The sequence below is a fragment of the Melopsittacus undulatus genome, chromosome 12, assembly GCF_012275295.1.
Source record: "Melopsittacus undulatus isolate bMelUnd1 chromosome 12, bMelUnd1.mat.Z, whole genome shotgun sequence".
NCBI classification, from domain to species: Eukaryota; Metazoa; Chordata; class Aves; order Psittaciformes; family Psittaculidae; genus Melopsittacus; species Melopsittacus undulatus.
This window is the reverse complement of record NC_047538.1, coordinates 20,231,881-20,253,976: the sequence shown is the minus strand read 5'-3', so window position 1 is coordinate 20,253,976 and position 22,096 is coordinate 20,231,881. Positions and strand designations below refer to the sequence as shown.

Sequence of the window (22,096 nt, the reverse complement as noted above, 5' to 3'; positions counted from 1 at the left end):
CGGGCGGAGCCGAGCGGAGCCGAGCGGAGCCGAGCATTGTGCGGGCGGGCGGACGGACCGACGGACGCCGCGAGGGCAGCGCCGCATTCCCCGCTGAGGCCGCCGCCGTCCCCTCAGCACCATGTCGGGCCGGTCGGTGCGGGCCGAGACCCGGAGCCGGGCCAAGGATGATATCAAACGGGTGATGGCGGCCATCGAGAAAGTGCGCAAATGGTGAGCGGGCCGCGCCGCGCCGGGACCCCGCGCCCGCCCTCCCGCACCCCTTCCCCGCGGCCCCCGCTCTGTGCCCGCACGGGGCCGGAGCTCGCCGGGCGGCCGCGGGGGGCGGGGAGCCGGCGGCACCCAGAAGCCATTTCGCTCCGGCGAGTCACATGAAGGCGGCGGTGTGAGGGTGAGAGGCGGCTCCATTGTGCGGCCGAGCCCCCTCCCCGCCGACCCCCGCTGCTCCCCACGACCCCGGCCCGCGGCTCCACCGCTCCCGGGGCGGGCGGAGGGTCCGGCCGGGCCGGGCTCCTCCTGCCGCCGGCCCCTACAAAGGGCCCCGAGGAGCGGGGCCTGGGGAGCTCCGCCGCAGGGTCTGTGTGTTAATAGTGCTCAAAGAAGTATCAAAAACCCCCAAACCCACGTTAAAAACACCCCCGAGGAGCTCCCGAGAGTTTATTTGTGCGTAATTCCCTATTTCTTTCTTGATTTCACCTTTCAAGTTGCCGAGCTTTGCACGTAAGCGCAGCAAACCCGAGCCGGATCGTGTCCCACAGAACGCTCCGGTGGCTGTAAATCCCGAGCGAGCGTGTAATTGCCGCTGGAATTCGTTTTAAATGATATAATGAAAGGTTGTAGCCCATGAGAAGCATTCTCTTTTGTTAGGCCTTCAACGTGTTTTGGCATTTTCCCGCTTTTGTCCTTTATTTTTAATCTGCTTTTGTTATTAAGATCCACATGAGGTGTTTGAACAATGCAGTAGGACAGAGCCTGCGATGTTCCCCACGGGCGATCCAGGGGTTTGGGATGGGATAAAGAGCAGTGCCAGTGTGACTGGAGAGCAGATCTCTTTCTTCCAGCAAGTTGACTGTTCCGTAGTCTTTGTGTGTGTATCTTGAAATACTTTCTTTAACCATTTGAAATCAATGGGAAACCCTTTGGGTTAATATTAATCTGCATAACTGGTAAAACAAGGGGATGCTTTTATTGCAGTTCACCGATAACACTTTGCTTTCAGTGAAAGAGTGAACCGTAGACTGAAACGTGTTTGTTATTGGGGTGAAACGGGGTTGTTGTGTTTTAAATGGCCTGAAGCGCATGAATGGGCCCGTTGGTTCGAGCTGGACAAAGACTCGGGACGTGTGTCCAGTAACGCAGGGCACGGGATGGGGCTTTCAGAGAATCCAGCCATTGTATGGGGAGCGGAGCAGCCCCAGCACCACAGTTCGCTTGGTTTCAGGAACTCTCCTCTACTCGGGTGGTGTTTTGAAGCGCTGTTTGCTGCCTGGCGGCAGCTTTGAAGGGTCAGAACAATGTGTAGTGATGTGACAGGACTTTTGTTCAAGCGGGAGCACTGTTGGATGTGTGGGACTGTTTTGTCTGTAGGTATTTCATTCATGAGTGCAGCGTGCTGCCTTTGAAACCTAGCTTGTGGGTTTCAGAGAGGAGTAGAAGCTTGGCCATTCAACAGAGTGTCTGATTTATTTCTTCTCTCTTGGCAAGGGCTCTCTGCCATCGTGTCAGTTGCTATGGCTTCCTCTGTAAAACAGAACTCTTATGGTATAAATAGTTTTGTACGTTTTTACCCTCAAGAGAGACAACTTGCTTTAAAGGGTTCCTATAGAGCCCTGCAATGTTTCTTTTGATTATTGTCAGAAGTATTCCTGTTTGTCTGTGCATCTCACAAGTGTTAACATAAACCATTTTCTAAAGGAATCCTAATCTGAAGGTGAATCTTGTGATTCCCCCACACACAGAGTCGAGTACATCAGGGAATTATCGAGAGGGATTCTGTGTTTTGTGGGTTGGATGTTTTGGGAAGACTTGGCTTGTTCAATTGAACTTTACAGGCTAGCAATCCCTGCATCTTCAGAAGAGCCACATAGGCAATTTCCAAGTGTGCAGTTGTATTTGCATAATAGGAGCAATTTGTTGCCATCCACAGCTCTGCTGTGGAAATGCAGCCACTGAAGATTGAAATACCTTATATCCAGCATCTCCTAGAACAGAGTTGTTGGAGACTTGTGTGTTCGCACTGTGAGGATGAGCAGAGAGGCAGGTTGTGCTGTAAACTCTCCCGAGCAGGCAGTGGATCCACTATGTGCTGCCCAAAGCTTTATTGATCTGTGAAGGTGTTCAGCAGCTTTGCTGTGCAATATTACTGAATGCCTCTGCTGCCATGTCCATGAACGTGCCTATGGGAAAGCAGTTTCCATCAGTGCAGGCTTTGTTCCTTAGAAAATTAGCGTTCATTCTTAGACAGTGAGCCCTTTGATGCAGGTGCCCTATCTCCGTGTGTGTTTGTAGAGCTCCCAGCACTTCTGGTATTACTGGAACTCAGTAGTAAACAGTAGAGTTGTTAAGGTTTTTATCTTGAGATTAATGTAACCATATCTCTTTGTTTAAACCGGTCTCATGAATGAACATCTAGTTTAGAAAACACGTAGCACGTGTCTCACAAGACGTGGTTGGGTTGTGTTTGTGTGGCAGGAATGATAAAGGGCCATGGCTAAGAGGGTAGTTCTTGTTTTGAAACAGTACTTACAATATTTCTTTCAGTCTATTCTGAGAAGTTGTTTGAGATAAATTTATCACATTGAATTGTGAAAGGTGCAGGGTTGTTTTTTGTCGTCAAAGATTGATGGGTATGTGCAGATTGTAAATAGGCTGGTTTAGAGAATGTACCAGGAACCATTGCCCTTGTCTTTGAATTGCAGTATCCATGCAGAAATCCTTTGACCTTCCTCTGACCCGACCTAGGGATAGTGACAGCACCTTGTGAAGCAGAGGTGAACGTGGACAAGTGGTGAAAGGACTTACAGAAAGTGCCAAGCATTTACTGTAGCTGGGAGTCAGCTGAAGAGCAGGACATGGCTTGGGATGTAGCTTAAAACAAAGCCTGTTGTGTGCCAGTTAAGGGGGAAAGTCACCATGGGCAGTGTTACCCGGTAGCATGGGTTGGGATCGCTGGCTGTGGTTGGTTAGAGGAGGATTTCTAGGCAATGCTGCTGTAGCTTTTCTGTTCACAGTCTCCATTCAGACTTGCTAACATACTTGTGTGTGGTGTGTAATGCACCAAGGTTGAGCTTTTGCAGGTTTTGCTGCTCATGCTTCATTCTTAAAATAGCCTTTCACTCTGGGAAGTAGTTATGACGTGGAGCTTCTTAACATGATGTCTTTGGGAAAAGACTGTTTGCTGCTACCAGATTGCCCCCCTGGTGTAGTCTTACTGTACTGGCTGTGTTTGCCCTCCTGCTAAGATTGTAGTTCAAGCAGTGGCAGCTGAAGTAAAAATACTCAGTGTATGTGCAAGAGCTGAAGTGCTTTAGTGGCCCAAAAATGCTGTTATCATCCTTGAATTGTGATACCTTTTTTTTCTGACTCATTATTTCTTTTTAAGCCAGGAGGTGCTCTCTGACTAGGTGCAGGCTGGGTGTGTGTTAGAGTTTTGTCATGCATAAGCCATGTTTCTCCCTGCTGTAAGAAAAGGTGCTTGTTGCAATGTGGAACCTAGCAGAACTTGCCTAAAAACTCTGGCCTGTGTAAGTGAAAGGGGTTCTCATAAGGCACCATATTTAAACTCAGCGAGAAGGTTCCTTAACCATTAGTCTTTGTTCATTTGTGCTACATGGTATTTTATTGTATTTGCATTATGGTCGAGAAACACCATGTGTATTAGTCACCAGACAAACACGTACCTGGCAATAGGCGTGCTGTGAAGAGCAAGCCTATATTTCAAAGAAAAATCTTCTTTTTGTGCATCTGACAGCACTTTTTGTGTCTAATAATGGCATTTTCTTTTCCATTCCCCTTTCTCCTTTGCTTGATCCCACAGGGAGGTCATAATTCTGTGATTTTCACCAAACTCTGTTGCAATGCAAGTGAGTGTGATGTGATAAATTCAGCATTATGACGTCACTTCGTGATCATCAACAGAAGATGGGGTATGTGGGAGCAAATCCGTGTGTAAATCCAGATCACTGTGATAAAGGATAGTCATGGTAAAAGGCCAAACAGGTGTGAAAGCCTTTTCTTGGATGGTAATATATTGGCAATAAAGGCTTTCTGTTTCTGTGCCATCAAATGTTTCTAAGTACTCATTGCTGCTGCAGAAGCTGCCTTGACACTTTATGTATAAGTGTAATATACACTGTTGTGTTTGCTCACCGGTATATTACTTTTATACATGGAATTTGATATTAATCTTTGGAACTTTAGTGTTAATAAACATAAATATATTTAAGAGTCTTGGGCTATTTAGAATGGGGGATTGGGAATATATTTATGTCAGTTCTAGGGTATTAGTATGCCTCAGGCATAAGCACTGAAGAAGTGTTGGTACTGATGCTTACCCTATGTATCCTTGGCTGTCCTTTAAATGCTGTGCAGCTATGGTTCAGAATTTAAAAATGCTTTAACACCATTTCAGATCAATGTAAGGGTCTTTTTGCATTGATTAGTTTCTGAATTTCTTGTAACTAAAAGAGTTAAGACCCTTTGCAGTGTGGAAGATTGAAAGAAAACACTATTGTGTATATGTTAGGTGTTGCCATTTTCCAGTGTTGTTACTCCTGAGTCGTTCATGGAGGAACAGGAGAGGTTTTGAAATGAGAAAAAAGCTGGTTTATTTAAAGCTAAGGAGTTTGTCAGTTAGATGTGGCCAGGTAAAGCTGATAATTGCCACACTGTTGGCCTGATGAACTCTCAGGTTCCATTAGCCACCTTTTCCAATCTACCAGTCAATATAAAGATCAACCTATACGACAGGGGACAGTGTAATAAGAAGTATTACCTAGTGACTGCTTAACAAAGATGTAATGGAGTTACAAAGATGGAATTCTGGTCCGGGGCTTGGGATGAGTGGGTTCAACAGCAAGTCCATTTTATAGACAGGAACCCAGGTAGAGAAACTACTCGAGGCTTCACAAGAGTTGATCAATTCCTCATTCCTACTGCAGCATTTGGGCAGTGAGAATATTCTGTAGTGTGTGCAGCTTCTGTTATGGGCAGCAGCACTAAAGTTCTGACTAATGGAAAGGAAAGCCCCTGATCGGCAGGTTGGGGTGGTGTCTGTGCACATAGGATTAAAGTGAGTGCTCAGAGTAGAAGTGGTTTGGGGGGTTTGGGGTTTTTGTTTTGAAATGGAAAGGCAGTAAAAATGACAGATAACAATCAAAGCTTTATTTGCAATGAACGCCTTAAATCCTGAAGTTATTTTACCCTGTTGATCTTCAATGTCTGAAAGTCATTATACATCTTTGTTAACAAGTTTGTGTTTGTGCTGCCAATGATTTAAGTTTTAGGGGAGGTTGTCTTCTTTTTTCTTACTAATACTTTTATGGTCCTAAACCTTCAACACTGTAAATGCTGACACATGTAAAATATATGAATAATAGCAGTGTGATGATGGGTTTTCTTTTTAGCCATAAGTGTTTGCAGGACTCGGATGTTGGTGTACTTCCATCACAAGATATCCTTATCCCCAATGTTGTCTGAATTACTGTGTATTGAATTCCGTACAGAAGTCCCTATAGCTGAGGATTATCAAAACCTAAAGTGGTACTGCAGAAGCTCAAAAGAATTAAAATGTCAGGGCTAACTTTAATACTAGAAGGAAAAAGTTACTAATATAGGTTTCCTCCTGTGTTCTACAGTCTGTCCAGTGAAGATGCTGTGTGAGGCTGCTTTGAGATGCTAACAGGTATCTTGAACTTTTGGTTTTCCAGTGCAGCATCTCTGAGTAATATTTTGCTGTAGGAAAAGACTAAAACCTTGATATTCTTTAAAAGCATTTGTTTACCTCTCCCCACAACCAGAACAAAACCCCAGCTGGTTTTATTTCCATAATTTCAAAGGTTTTCCTAAGTAGAAATGAGTTTAGTTTGTCTTGTATCCTTAAAAAAATATATATAAATATATCATGATCATCTCTTCACAATTAAGTATGCTCCCATTACTGACATGCCCTCATCTCCACTGTCATTTGTAACACATCTAGTGGGAGAGCTCCAAATTAGTGTAAAATTGGGTTTTGTCACGCTTCAGCCAGTTAGTGTATCCAAATGGATGTATCTAAACACACTGAGGAAAAGCTCTGCTTCAGGAAGAGCAGTGGGAAGGAAATGAATCTGAATTAATTTTGTACTTTAATTAAAATATCCTTGTGGACAGATCCAAAGCTTATCAAACTGTTATATATAACATATTTTGTTTTAAAACAGGAAAGTGTCTCCTCTAAAAGGAAAACAAGATTTGCTTTAGTAGCTAAAACAACTAGTGAAGAGGATGTTTATAGCATTTGTCCAATGTGGCTACTTTTTATTCTGGAAGCCCTTTCTAAAACTGGAGCTATCACATACATATATATATATAGTTAGAGTCACATCCAGCTTCTCCCATCCTGCAAAGAACATTTTTTCCTCTTTTTTTAAGTCTATAACTGAATTCCAAATCTATTCCTTAAATGTGTTTTAAAACAGAACAACATTTGAGATCTCATGCCAAATTAATTTCAGCTGTTCCTGAATATTTAATGGAACTGGTCTTTGTTGTTAACTTTTAATGGATCCCTTTGCAGAGCTCTATTCGAAACCCGGGAACCAGCAGTGGTGATCTGTGACCTGCAAACTGATCACAGAAACATGATGAAATTTCTCTGGCATTGTGGCCTCTGTTTTGATATTCTGATGTAAAAAGCTCAAGGAATTCATCCCTGAGCTCAGTGTTCAGCATCCTTTCCATCTCTGCAGGCTGTGACCGTGTGCCCCCCTAATGCAGGGACACCCTCCAGCCAGATTTCCTCCACAATCTGTCAATGTCATGACTTCATGGCTGACTGGCAGGGCTTAGCAGAGAGTGCCATGGGTTATGCTTTTCCCTCTCTGATAGCCTCAGCCTTTCCAAGAGAGCTGGGCTCTCCAGAGTCTGAATTCTGCATCACGGCACATATTGCTACCAATAATGCTGTTGGTTCCAAGGCTGGAATTTCAGAGCTGTCTGACAGGAGTGTTGAGTGAATGTTAAATTGCTAGCAGCAAATTTCTACCCAGAAATAAACCTCAGATGGTCAAAATGCATTTAGATTTCTAATACCATTGAACAGTTTCATGACAATCAAAACACACTGGTCTGTCTAAAACCTCTTCTGCTCTCTAGAAACTTCAGTGAAAACTCTAGGCATTAAATCTGCATTTTTAGCAGCTGTTCTTCTTAACTGTATCTTTAATCCAGCTCTTATTACTGCTACTGCAGTTACTCAGTCAAGTAACAGCCCTGAGAAATCTGGAGGTTAGCAGTGCTCTAACAAGTTTGTGAAATGCAAAGAACAATTCGCACAATGCAGCTCTAAAGACGATGTAATAGAGATCATCCTCCTTAATAGCCTGCTTAAATCGTTGACAACTTACAGTAGTAGATCACTTTCTTCTGAATCCAGAGTTTAACTTCTCCTGCATTGTAATTTTATAGGGAGAAGAAGTGGGTGACAGTTGGCGACACATCCCTAAGGATTTACAAATGGGTACCAGTAACAGAGCCTAAAGTCGATGATGTAAGTATCCTGCAGATGTCTTGCTTTTTCCAGGATGCAGACACTCATGGTTAGGGACAGTCAAAAGAAACAGGCTCACTGTTCTTTGAGCCTTAAAGCTAAGTCTGGTGTGGGTCTTGCAAGTGTTTGAATAGAAGAGCTGTAGGGAAACGCTGCTCTCTGCAGATGATGGCTCAGTGGGTGGTAGTCTGCCTGCAGTCAGCTTGGATCAGGTCTCAGATAACTGTTAAACAGGCAGCTTGGAACTGATTTTTGAAACCTTTCTCTAACATAATAACTGGGAGGCAGGGAGGGGAGGCTGAGACAGAGATTACTTTTCTTTCTGCCTGATGCTTTAAAGGCAAGTAGCTGGTTTGGAACTGTGCAGAGAATGTTCATCTGTGCATCACTGCTGTTTTGCCCAAAATAGGTGCAAAACACTGAAATGAAGGTAGGAAAAATCCAATGGGACTGAGAGCACTTTGTTATTAAGATGTCCAGCCCAAGCAATACAGCAGACATGACCCTATTAGTAACATAGGTTTTCTCTGGACATTTTGTCTATGCAACCTGTTTATGTTCTTAGCAGGCACTGATCATGAGCCATGCTACAATCATGTCGCATAAAAATAAGTGTAAAAAAGCAAAGTTGATAGGGCTTACAATTATGTTTTCCCAAATGAATGTTGCTCTAATTTTATAAATTGAAATACCATTATAGAGAGAAAACTAACCCATGGTACCACAGGAAATTAATGATACAATAGGAAATACATCCTAAGTTTGGTACTCGTTCCTTTGGCTGTCCTGTGCTTTTACTTTATTTGAAATAAGAGATAAGACCTATCCAGAAGAAAACTACTATGTTAAATGTGAAAAACAATGATTTTTCCAGCCAAGACAATGATTTTGTCACATTCAAAGCACAAATTCAAGACCTACTTTTGATTAGCACTGTTTAAACAGAGTTTGTTTCTTTCTGTAACTTGGGTTGTACCAGAGATTTCAGTGACTGTCAGAGTTGCAGTAAAACCTCTTGTATTCTTCCAGTGCTGGAGCAGCATCTCTGTGAAGTAACCCCTTATGAACTGGAAAACCCTTCCTGGTTTCTTATAAAGAAACTTGCTTGTTCTTTTCTAGTTGTCAAATGTTTTGTCTTGATTTTATTATTTATAATACATAGATGAATAAAGCTGTGCTATGTATGTGAGAGATTTAGGATACTTAGGCTCACAGCTTCTGGTCACTGTTTTCCCACAGTTAAGGTATGTGCATGATGGGTACTATGGAACTTTAAAATAAGGGTTCTAGTGAGTTTCTGGATGAACTTTCAAGGTGACTGGTACCTGAAGTCAGATCCTCTGTTAAGAAGACTGGGTTTATGTAACGGTCTCTCTGTGCAGAGGTTAATTGTATGTTTTGAGTCATCATCTTTAGGTTTAGGCTCTAGATTTGCTGAAATTGGGACATTTGTTCAAGACCAGCTATTTTAGCATCCTGCAGCCACATTCTGTTCAGTACAAGCAGAGGCCATTGGGCAGCTGCAGTTGCACTCGATGTTGTAAGGTTTGTGACTTTTAGCTCTGGAAGTTCTCACAGTTAAAACAAGTGCATGTATCTTGCAAAGTAAATACCAGGTAGGAGTCATCTTGGTGGTTTAATTTTGCTATGGACATCCTTTTCTATCTGATTTCATCCACCTGTGAGGAGCAGACATTACTTGCTTTTTACTAGAATAGGAAAATGGGATTTTTTTATATTTCATGTTTCAAATGGAAGTTGGCTTTGTGCTTAGTGAACACAGATTACATTATTTCTCCCCTTCTACATGTTGTTTCTGAGACACTTTGACGTTTCTTTGAACTAGAATTAGCTAGGCTCTTTCCTGCTCCTAGTTTAGCAAGGCTGTTGTAGAACCTCACACTTTGATGCCTAACCCTTTCTAAGAAAACTTTCCAGCTTAAATTGCTCACAGTCATTTTCAGTATTTCTCTTGTGGCAAAAGTGTCCTTTTTACCTTGGGAAACAAAGAAACAAAACCACTAAACCTCAGAGAGGTTATGTCCCTTCTGAAGTTTCATTTTGCAAAGCTGAGGAAGTGCGTGTGCTTTCACGTCTGTTTCACGTGTTAGGGAATAAAACCTGGCTTCTCTGCAGTAAAAAGACAGTTTAAAACTGAGCCTAATCATCTGTTTAAAATAGAGGGAAAAGTCCTTCCAGACATCACTTGTTGAATTTCCTCTGCAGTCTTAGGCAGTATTTGACTGTGGTTTAGTTCCCTCCTTGGAGGACGCTGTCTTTTCCGAATGGATGGGTTCTTCCTGGAGTCAGGCTTTGAGCTGTGCTCTCAGCAGGCAGGCAGGGTCCTGCAGAAGCAGTCAGTGCAGCTGGCTCCTTCTGCTGTGAGGCTGATTACATCACCTCTTCACTGGAAATGCTGCATCCCTCAGCAGAGGCACATTTCCCACGTGATGGATGCCACTGTCTCCTCCTTTGTTTTAGTGCTTGCAGTCCGTACTGTTGTTCAGTCATGAGTATGTTGTGACCTACTGTTCACGGAGGACTGCCTCGCTTCCGTGCTTTGTTTTAGGCCAGTCTGATTTTTCTTAACCCATCTATTAGTTTGAATGAAGAAACAGCATTCGTTGTAGAGAAGGAGGAGGTCTCTGCAGTGTTGGTCATTGGGATACAGGTAAAAAGCTGTCTGTGTAGCGTTAGAATTCTCCATCTGTTATCATTCCTGTTGTGCATGCACACATATTGTCTAGGTGCATTCTGCAAGCTTTCTGATATGAAAAGGAGAGTGTATTGTGTTTTGTAGTGGTGTGTTGTTATGCATAAGCCATACAGTGAGCAGAGCTACAAGCTCAGGACACAACTCTTAGCCCTGCCTCTGATCAACAGTGCTCTTCCCTTCTGGTGTAGCAGAGGTTCTCTTGACCTTGTTTTTGGAGCTCCTTTGCCTGAGTACAAAGTTATCAGCCATCACTTGCCAAGTTCTCCAGCTCAGTTGGAGCAGGCTATTTAATCATCGTGCCTCAGATCCTCTGTTTGTAGAATGAGGGGTATTATTGATAACTTTTGTACTGTAAACAAAAATTGTGCAGTTGTTTGGAGATGAAAGACTTAGAATCATTTAGGTTGGAAAAGACCTTTAGGATCACTTTTAAGTGTTAACTGGGACTATAATTTATAGATAAAAACCTGTTTATCTTAGTGTTTTGTGTCATGAATTAGAAAACCAGCCCTGCAGTTACTGGGGCTAATACATTATTGATAATGTCAGTTATTATTACACTGGCTTTATTTGTCACTTGGAATTGTGAGATACAGAAGTGATGGGTGAATAGGGTGTTATATTGCAACATGGATTTCTCTTCATGGCAGTAGTCTAATTTGGTTGTGATGCCCTTTGTTTTTCAGAAAAATAAGAATAAGAAAAAAGGCAAAGATGAAAAATGTGGCTCTGAAGTGACCACTCCAGAGAACAGCTCCTCCCCAGGGATGATGGACATGCATGGTGAGTGGGAGAAGGGCAGCCCCTATTACACGGCTATGCCAATATAAGGCAACAGTGTCAGATTCTCTGTTGCTCAGATGTATGGATGGCATGGTTGAGTCAGTGAAAACAGCATCAGATACTCACTTGGTACCTTGGAACTCTCTTCTGTGGATATACTAACAGTTGTTTAAGCACTATTTTTATTTGGGCTGTGTGTGGGGAAAAAATTGTTAGTGGAGCTAAAACTAGAGGATCTACCATTCAAAATACTACACTTGTGTGAAGTAGTAACTCTTGAGTTTGCTGCTTGAAGACTCCCAAAGCTTCAGTGGCACTTACCATAATTTGTGCAGGTTATGTAGGTGATTCAGGTCAAAGGAATTCTGCAAGAGCCAAGAAAGTGAGGTCTCGTTCTGAGGTGTCTTCCTCCTGCTTCAGCTTGGGGAGATCAATGGGTTAAGAAAACATTGGGCTTTTTGCTTGATAGTCAGGCACTATTAAAAGTGTGAACTGTTTGAGTATTTACTTGGTGTTTAGGACAGAGGAGCTTGCACAGCTCAGCTCTGCTTCGGTTTTACCTTCTAGGTGTTTGGATAACAGTTCTGGCTGAGAATACCATACTTGAGCTGATGAGAGGGGTTTTAGTGGGTTGTAAATTTTTCATTTCACTTTTATTTGCATTTGTATTGCCCCCTGGTTGGGTTTTGCAGTGTTCACAGCAAGCGTGGTCTTGAAGCTGAAGGATGTTCACAGATCTGGGTCAATTCTTCATCTGTTTCAAACTTCATAGCTTTTGCCTTAGTCAGATCATTTAATTTTCTGAAGTCTTGTCTCTCCCGTCCATGATGTGAATATACTGCTTGCTTTTTATAATTCATCATTTGTGGGTTTAAGCCACACTGTACAATTTCATTATAAACTGACACTCCTCTGACTTCCTGCTGCTCTGAAAAGAGATGGTCCCATCACGAGTTATGTGTTCCGGAAGTCCTTTGGATGTAATGATTGTCCAGATGCAGAGGGAATGGGATCAACTTGTATGCTGGTGATTTAACTAACAATGTTTTGCTGGGTTAGTTTTCTTTGGGGAGCAGGAAATTCCCTCTTCGGTTATCCATGGTTGTTAATCTGTCTTAAAGATCACAGGCAGTTGCACCCCACTGCTATCCATGAAATATTATCCAAGATCTGTGAACCACTGTCACCGCCTTTCTCAGGAAGAGGATGCAGGCAGAGTATTTCCTGTTAACTGCAGAGGCAATCTGTGCTGTGGAAAGTTACTGTGATCCAAGGTTTTGGAGGCTAGAGAATATTCCGGACAATTACCAGGGGGAAACTATTGATATTGCTCTGGATGTTACATTTTGACTTTGATGGGGTTTTGTTGGTTTGTAGCTGCTGGGTTGGTTTTTTTACCTTCAAGGGACAAGTAGAAAACTGCTCATCTGAACCTTATAGTGATGGGTGTTTGTAAACTGCAGCATGAACACTTCACTAGCCCTGTGTTGTATGCGTTACAAAATGAGACTGTTGCATCTCGTGGTCTGTTTTACTCATATTGTGAGGTTTTGGGTTCTTTTGGACAAGATCTGAGTAAAACACTCTCCTTTTAATGTATAAAATTAGTAAGAGCACTTTGAAGTTCTCTGATTTTTGATAACTGATAGAAAACTCCTGTCTTGCAGCATAAGATGCAAGAGCAAAGATAGTGGTAGTGTGGGAAGAAGTTAGATGTAGTGTTAGTCTAAGTGCTTGGACTGCATCCCCAACAAGCTAAGACTGTATCCTGTGTTATCAGGGAATAAATGAATTCAGGGGTGAGTTTTATCTTGTCAGATGAGACATTCTTGTTTTTAACTCATTTGTTAACAGATGACAACAGCAACCAGAGTTCAATAGCTGATGCTTCTCCAATAAAACAAGAAAACAGTAGTAATTCAAGTCCAGCACCAGAACAGAACTTGGCAACACAAGCAGATGGCACTGAAGTCAAGTCTGACGAAACTCAGGCAGAAGCAAAGGAGCAGCCTGGTTCAGAAGGTAAGCTGAAAAGACCACCTTCAATGCCAAACAACAACCGTTATCCTTTAGTGTATCATTTATTTCCTTATCCATTGTAAGAACTGAGTAATAACAATTTGAAAGATGGTTTCTGAATTTTCATTGATGTGAAAATGGGTTTTAATCTCTCTGGTTTACTGGTGATGCTGTCATACAACTGGAAGGGTGAGATTAACATCAGGGTCTTTTGAGAGAGGAAACAAACAACATACTTGGTTCATTGTTGTCATAATCTCAGTCTTGAAAGAGGAAATAAATAATCTTTGAAATGGCTGCTCCTGTAATCACACGAATCTGAGGAACTATTCTGTAGATCTGTGAATGTTCATTATGTAGTGTGACGGTAAAATAGAGGTGAGATACTTTGAAATGACTCTTTTAATTGTGTAAACTTCAATGTAATTGCTTTTAACCCTGCTAATTATTTATTCAAAAGTTAGCTCTGAATCATGTCCTAATTTTCTAAAAGCATTACAAGATTGTTCTGCTGTTGTGCACAGATTAAAAATACATGTGGGTTAAGAGATTGTTCTGAACCTCACTCTTCAAATGGTATTTTGGGTAATTGAAACATGCTCCGTGTTTATATTCTTGGGAATATAACTTCCTTCATCCTATTATAACAGATAAAAGATGTCCTTAACATCATTCTAATGATTTGGTTGCAGGATTCTTCCCATAGCAAAGCAATTAAATGATGCCCTCCTGATTTAGTTCTTAGCTCAGTAGAGCCAGTAACCAATTTAAATTTAGAGCTTTTATCTCGGTGGTAGCAGGGGATGGGTTAAGTGTGTTCAGTGTTGTCATTGCTAATTGGGGTTAAAATCTGACACCTGGAGTTGCAATAAATCAAAACACCATATCCTGCAAATTAAAACTCACGGAGCAGATTCGGTCACGTAAACAGAAAGGATTTTCTCCTAGGTCTAATGCTGCCTGAACGTGCCCGTGTGAAGTTGTTACATGGCACACGTACTCCCCTGACTAAATTTAGGTTTGGGAAAATCACAGCAAGGTCTGGATTAGTTCCAGCACCAGTTACTGTAGAATGAAAGGGAGAAGTAATGGAAGAAAATCCTTGTTATTGAGGTGGGTTTTTCTCTGTTGGTCATACGGCCTGTTTAAAAAATACTAAATAATTACTTACCTACCAAAGTGTTACATCAATCAAACCCTTAGGGTTGTGTAATTGTTCAGCTGAATAGGGCTTATGATCTTGTACATCTCTCTCATGTTACTACACTGAAATCGGGAAGGTCCCTTAAAGCTACCAGAGAGTTTTGAGTGGTCAGAAATGCCTGATGTGGGCTTCTTAAAGAAAACAAGTGCATTCAAAACAGTTTGCTGTGTACACAGGTCACTGCAGGCATCAGAATCACTCAGGGCTTGGCAGTTTAAAACCTGGATACCCCTGCCCAAAGGTCAGGAGCAGAGTGAGTGGTAGTTGTCTGTAGCAACTGGAAGAGAACAGGGCAGCTCTGAGCCGTCTGTTGTGGAAGCTGCTCTAGGTGTGTGTTTGTCACATTGGGCCCATTACAGGGTGCTCCTTAGCTCAAGTTGCAATGTGTGCTGAGATGTGCACAGCAGAAACTGGAATTCCTTCTGACCCTTGGGTCTTTTTTCTTCATCACTATGAACATGTTTTTCTGGTGAGACATGGAAAGGAAGATGGTTCTGTCCGAGTTTGCTGGATGTGATCTTTGAGACTACTCATCTCTCTATCTTGAATTCGGTCAGAGGAACTCAAGGAAATGCTTATGATGCTTTTCATACAGTGCACAACAAAAATATCCATTGGTTGCTGGTTAATGCATCTTCATTAACCAGTGCTGTCCAAGTAAATTTGATCTTGCATTTCTCTTCATCTAGAATGAATTGATGTGTTTTTTGGGTTAGGGACTTCATGACTCCATACCTGCTTCTGAGTATTGAAGTCAAAAAGGCTTTTTAAATAAGGTGAAGGAAAGAATGGGTTCAGTCCTTACAGTATTCTTGGTGTGGGTACTGAAGGAAACACAACTGACCCTTTACAGTCAAAGGGGATGGTGGTTTTCTTTGTTTGTCTCTGCTTCTGGACATCCAGTGTCAAAACTTCCCGGGATCTTTAACCTGTAGACATCTGAAGTACTCCTCTGTCCTCTCCAAGTGAATGGGTGCTTCAACCTGAGTACTCTAAGTCTTGCTTTCAGAGTTTCAAAGGCCAAAGAAGCAAACAACAAATTAAAAACCCAACCAAACAACAAACAAACAGGGAAATTGGAAGCAGGGAAGAGCTGTAAGAAGCTGGAAGACTCCACAAGCATGCAGCGGAGTTAAAAACTCTACAACCTTAGGGGCTAAACTGGTTAAATTCCTAAAGTTTATCTTAAAAGCAGTATCAAGAAGAAAGTGGATTGCAAATACATATCTGAATTTCCATTCAGGTAATAATTCTCTCTCCTTAGCGATGCAGTTTTAGATCAATTGGTTATCACCATTCAGGCCTTTTTTGTAGCTGCCCTTTACTTCTGGTTTGAAGCAAGTTGCCCTCAAGTGGGCAGCCCCTTTGCAAAGTTGATGTTGAAACTTGTTTGTGAATAGCATTGACGTGATTCTGTGTTAGCGGGTGTGCGGGAGCTTAGCTCCCTCTAGGGACTGAGCCCAGCAGTGGTGTGCTGCCAACAGCAGTAATGTTTTACATGTGGGTGAAATGTATGGGTTTGGGGTGTTAGAATTGAGAAGACACCCTAAAAACTCCTGCTGAATGCTTTTATTTACTTGCTTAAAATGATTTCTTGTCATTTCAGATACCTCTGATGAACAGAATTCACAGTCTTCAATGGAAAATTCCATGAATAGTTCAGAGAAAGCAGAAATCCAGTCCTCTGGAGAAAATGATATAATTACAGAGGCATCTAAAAACTCTCAGGTAACTGTCAGCACAAAAGCCCGATTACTGGGAATTTGGAAAGGAGTATTTTTACTAAACAGCAAATGTAAGAAGGCCAGTTCTGTATTTAGACTCATTTCCAAAGGTGAGGAGTGGAGCCATGGAGTATTCAGTGGCCGTGTATCTGGTTTTGTGGCTCACTGGGTTGGCTTCTTGCATTTCACGTGGTTTGAACAGTAAGACTAGATTGGTCTGGTTTACTTTCCACTTTCCTAAGCCAGGCTGTGTTACTTTTGTAAGGGGATATTAAAACTTAATGGTGATAAATGGCTTGGACCTAACCTACTGGACAGGCCCTTCCGAAGGCCAGTCAGAAGTAAAATACCTTCTACAAAGGTAAATGCATATAGCAGTCAGGGGAGTTGATTTTGGTGGGTAGAATGTTTGGATGTTCTCACTCCTCTTCTGGAAAACGGTGGGTGGGTGGGAGGAAGGAATTATCCTGGAGTTGTCCTGCTCACACTGAGACCCTCAGGCAGAGCACTGCTCAGTCCATTGGTTTCCCTTGGGCACGGGTGGTTTGTTTCAGTGCACTCCTCACACCTTCCAAACCTTGCGTGTTCTGTCCTGTAAAGACTGTTTTGGCTGCAGCAGGAGAAAATCCATGTGCGCCTGGTGCAGGTTGTGCTCAAGTATGGAGCTGAGGGAAGGCCGGGTATAACCATGCATCAAGGCTGTTGCTTGGAATATTCACTGTGGTTTTTAGCCTGGAACTAGAGTTTTGCCCTTTGTCTGTAGACGACAAGAAGTGTAAAGATGTTTGAGGTAAGATGTAAATAGAGGAGTGGCTTCAGGAAGCAAATGCACTTGGTCATGTCATTTCTCGCATCCAGGGATGCTTTGTGCTTTACAAATGCCACACCAGGGATTTGTTCTTGCTTTTTGTTTGCTTTGTGGTGCCTGAAGTTCAGTGCAATGATAACACGGTTGTTTTTCTTTTCCCCCTCCTTAAGGACTCTGAAGGAGTGCCACCTTCTAAAAAGATGAAAGTAGAGGCTTCCCAACAAAATGTTGAAGAGATTTAGACTATAGATCTTTCTGGTCAGTTTTTATGTAAGGTACATCAGTGGGCTTAATTCTAGAACAACCTTACTTAAGCATCTTCTCTTGGATGAGGACAGAACTCCTAACTTTTCAAGTTACCAAGCAAAAATCCAAGAAAGCCTAACAAAGGTTTAACTTCTCAGACACTGAAAACTTTCTTCCTGTGAAACAAACGTTGAGAACTTTTAAGTTACTGTCTCTGAAATGGTTGGAGTAAACAACTCAGGAGGGGTCTACGCACTGTTTCTAAAGTCAAAATTACAATTACGTTGCTGCTGTATTATTTTTTTTGTGTGTTTTTCATTTCTCTATTTAACAATGTAAGATATTTAAGGATGGTACAGGTCAGGTATTAGCTTTCATGTGAAGTTCATTGTTCTGGCGTGATGTCTGCTTTTGTTTTGTGCCTTGTGTTCTGAAAACAGTGCTAACTTTTAAAGTTGTTTTGCAACTGTCTCCTTTGCAAAGTGGCCTATGTTTGTATAATGCCATAGAGTAAGGCTTGTTTCTCTTTTCCTTTTCTGCTTGGGGTTTTTGTTTTGTTGTTAATTTTTAAATCCCTGGTGCTTCAATTTTTAATACAGGTCAGGAAGCCATTTTCACTCTTGGAGTCCAAGGAGAAAAAGGAGCTTGATATTTTACGTTAGCAGCTATAGTGGAGATCTTTTATGAATGCATGGCATTCGCAACTGTAAATTTGGTCTTCTAAGTACTTAACTTCATCAGAAGTTAACATGATCTGTTTACCATTTATAGTCCAGATCTGAATATATACTATAACACAGCAGTTAAAATACTTACGTATTAGGTCCAGATCTCTGTACTGGGTACAACTTGCTTTACAGAAAACTTCCACTATGTACATAAATAGGATCAAAGGGATTAATGCACAGTGAATTTATTTTCAATTGGTCTTTTTTGATATCATGTTTTCACTGAACTGGATTTCACTGTACTGTTTCTGTATAAGATGTTTACTTCTGTGTTCCAGGTTAATACTGTATTCGGGAGTTCCTTTTTCCTTTCAGCAAGTCTTGTAAATAAGCCTTGTTGTTTCCATAGTCCCTACATCACTGTTAGGTTCTTCCTAACATTGGAAAAAGTTCTTCCTTTTCCAATGATGCTGAAGTGTGCTAATGTGAAACACTGTGGACAGGCACGAAGTATGTGCAGCTCCCTTCCAGTTGGTGGCATGCAGAGGTGCAAAACCATCTGCATCAGGTCACAGGGACCTGATCTTACAGTGGGCTTTGTGCTTCCAGGGTGAGCTTCCAGTTAGAAATACCCGGTGATGGGGGGAACCGCTTATTTCTTCCTTCAGTGCACACACATGCATGTACATAGAGATGGATGTACACACGTGTCACTGCATCAGGCCCTGAGTCTGTCTTCACTTTGTGTGGGAGATGGAACTTGTCATTTAAAATACGATCTCACAGCTATGAAAACGGTTTATAGTTTGTAAGCTAAGAACTGTAAATACTTTTTTAAATGGGGAGGGGAAAACCAACATTGCTTCCAGTTGATACACTCTGAGGGTTAGCTATTCATTAAGCTTATTTAGTTCTGAGTTCTCCAATAGTGAAAATGGCTTGTACTTAGACTACTGTTGCATTTGCAATTACCACTTTATTATGAGAAACAATAAGGGAATGGGGGGAGGGAATAGAAGGAGGGTGGAGTGGGGAGCCAATACTGACCTTCCATAGGATGTTTGTAGGATTGAACGCCAAATAACATCTGACACTCAGTTCCAGAACTCTTCCTTTATGTTGAAATAAAACCTTTTGGATTTTAACTGAATAAAAATTGGATTGCAAATCATTCATGAAAACAGTGTGCTCCCTAATAAGGTTTTGGGATTTCTGGTCTGATCATGAAGTCCATTAACATTCTGAAAATAAGGAAATGAGGAGCCAAAAAAAAAACCAACCCCTATATTTGCACAATATATGCAATGAAACGGTAGAATTCTCTCTTGAATTGTGTGTATGCCTAAAATGTGGATAACTGGTCAATGACGATTGATTTGTATGTATATTGCATTCAGATTTAAGTGATATTTTGTGAGAAGTTCTATTGATATATTAAATGGGCAAATCTAGAAAGATTCAAACGTAAGAATATTTTTGCTTTACTAACTTTCTGTTGTTTTTAATGCTAAAACAAGACGAGTCTGATGCCACCTCTGACACTAGTCATGTTTACTAACCCCGGTCTTCAGGTGCATCGCAGCAAGTTTTTAACTTTAATTTTGTAGACGTTTCCAAGGGAGTAAGTAGACTTTTCATTTAGAAACTAATTCCTGTACTTTAGGAAGAAATAAAATATATAAATAGCACTAAAAATACCTCAAAATTTTTCATTAGATAGAAGCATTTATTGGCATTCTTGACATCAACAGGTTTAATTATCAATTTCCTTTTCTCTCCTGTGGCTTCTGCTCAGAACTGTTCGTTGTTCTGTGGCTTACAAGACAAGGCATCATAACCATATTTATTCCTAGAGGCTTTATTTCTGAAGTAGTAATGGTTTATTTACAGCTTATACAGAATACATTCAGAACTGTTCTTTTTCTTTAAACCAGAGATTCTAGTGACAACAGACAACTGAACAAGCAGATAGATTTGGGTTCCTTAGACCCGTTATTGTCAGTCTCTAAGGGAAGAGACTTTGACATTATCTGGTATGAAGAAATCCAAAATAGTGTCTAAGACTGTTATTAGTCTTTTTTTGAAGTGCCTGATAACATTTATGGGCCAACGGATGTGATTAAACACATTTTAATGCCAGAAAGTACAGATGGGACCAAACCAGAACATCGAATTCCAATCAACCTAAGATTTGAAGCCAGATTTAAATCCAGCTTCTTTTTGGTTTGGACCTATCTCTACCAGAAACTTGGTTTATGAACTCACTGTAAAAGGGATTATTGAAAGCATTGAGACATGGAGCAGAAGGAGAGATGTAATTTTCTTCAAGATGACTGAAAGTTCTCATACAGCTGATGTTTTAGAAATAGTGCAAATATCAAGAAGTGCTTCCTTGCTACAATGCTGAATGTTGGAGCTTCAGTTACAAATAAATACAAAAGAAAAAAAAAAGAAAAAAAGAGGAAAAAAAAGGAAATAAAAAATAAAAGACAAAAGAAGAAACTCAAAGCAAGTGAATTAGCTGAGTCTGTGGAACACGTGGGAAGGCCTTCCGAATAAGCGATTTACTCAGCCAAACATTTTATAGCAGAACTATTCCTTGGAATTTTTATGCTTGGGAAAGTAGTTGTTAAACATTCCAAAAAGTGCTGGCACTTAACAAAACAACAAAAAAAAATCAACAAGGCAGTCTAAAATACTGGTTTTGGGTGGCTCTCTTCATACATCAAACATTGTCATGTTTTGGAATGTTCTTTCTATCTAAGGGCCTGTTAGAAGGTGTAAAGAATTTTGTTTTCTTCAATACCTAATCGTTTTCCATCTTATGATTTGTGTGTGTGTGTGTTGTACAGCAGTATAATTTTTCACTTATTTATTCCATCGGTAGTTATGGTTTGTACAATGTACAATGGTTTCATTTCAGAAATAAAAAAATCACAACCTGAACGACTGTGTGAAGAATTTTTATCAAGAAACAAGCTCAGTTTGGGTTTTCTTTTTAAATTCACAATAAATGTCTGGTTTTTGAAATTGTATTTTTAAATGTGCATTCTATGGTGGGGTCTCATTTGGTAAGGTGTGAAATGATTCACCTTTGAGTAGACCAAAGACCTGAGAGGGGTGGGAATAGTTTGTTGTAACAAACTATTATGGCCAGTGTAATTACAGCAACCTGCAGGATAATTTGGTCATTTAAGGTGCTAAGGTGTTGTGGTAACTGAAATAGGAGGGAGGAGAGCACAGTGTGGAAACAGCTTCAGTTTGGAAACATGCTCAAAGCCTGATGCTGGCAAGGGTAAAACTCCTGGGCAGTCTTGGAAAGATTCTTTACGTTCAAGTGGGATATAAATATCCAGCTTATTTTTAGTGTTTGATGTGCTCTGTCCCAAAGTAGCCTGTGGTTTCACAGACAGCTGAACTGGGCTGCTGGCTTAGCCCTACCAGAAGGGTGAGCCACAGCCAGCTTGCCTGCTCCCAGCTTGGTTTTGTTTCCTCCCTTGCATTAACTGAGTGCTCGTAGCATCCTCTCCTCAACCACTTGAATTTGTTAACCTGGAGAGAAAAGTGCTCATTTTAGGATTTTTTTTCTTCTCTGGATTGGTAGATTAAATCAGCAAGCTTATATAAAGGAATTGTGTAGAGGGGGAACCAGAGAGAGAGAAAAGAACAGGTAGAAACAAGGATGTAATTGAAGATGGGTCCCAGAAGTAAATGCCTCTGAACAGGTAAGGCTTGTGTTGGTAAAGGGTGAAGGAGCAAGCAAGAATGTAGCCTCGGAGCAGGGCATGGCTCTGGAGGTTGGCCCTGTGGTTTGCCCAGGAGCAGGAAGGGCAGAGGAGCCAGAGGGTGGTGAGGGATGGCTGGACTCCAGTGCCTGCAATCAGCCCCACAGCAAGGCTGTGAGTAAGATCCCTTCAGCTCTTGTGCCTCATCAGATGGGAATGCTTATCTTCCTGTCTGTAGATCTAGGAGGGTAATCTCTTACCACTAAGTGTTGTGGAGTACACTGTGGGTGTATTTTTAAACAGCTTGACTGTCTCTCTGTTCAGTGTGTTATAGCTGAATTCTGAGCCGGTAAATGGCTGTCTCCTCCTGTGCTAAAAGCCTGTGCTGTTGAAGGAGCATCATCAGAAGATGGTGGCCTGTGTTTCACCTTGCACTGCAGATTGCTGAGAAGA

General features: G+C 41.5%; 1 protein-coding gene across 1 annotated transcript; it reads left to right on the top strand.

The window, feature by feature from the left end:
* On the top strand, positions 1–20,864 carry BCL7A (BAF chromatin remodeling complex subunit BCL7A). The gene is made up of 6 exons (XM_034068335.1): positions 1–213; positions 7,669–7,750; positions 11,153–11,249; positions 13,104–13,271; positions 16,079–16,200; positions 17,175–20,864. The coding sequence occupies exons 1-6, from the start codon at positions 122–124 to the stop codon at positions 17,244–17,246; spliced, it is 633 nt and encodes a 210-aa protein (XP_033924226.1). The 5' UTR covers positions 1–121; the 3' UTR covers positions 17,247–20,864.
* Positions 20,865–22,096: the final 1,232 nt, after the last annotated feature.

What these genes read in the sequence shown, in the direction of transcription:
- BCL7A (XM_034068335.1), top strand. Translation starts at nt 122, where the DNA reads ATGTCGGGCCGGTCGGTGCGGGCCGAGACCCGGAGCCGGGCCAAGGAT. An exon ending in AGGGATGATGGACATGCATG is followed by an intron (nt 11,250 to 13,103) that starts GTGAGTGGGAGA and finishes ATTTGTTAACAG; the next exon opens with ATGACAACAGCAACCAGAGT. An exon ending in AGGCATCTAAAAACTCTCAG is followed by an intron (nt 16,201 to 17,174) that starts GTAACTGTCAGC and finishes CCCCTCCTTAAG; the next exon opens with GACTCTGAAGGAGTGCCACC.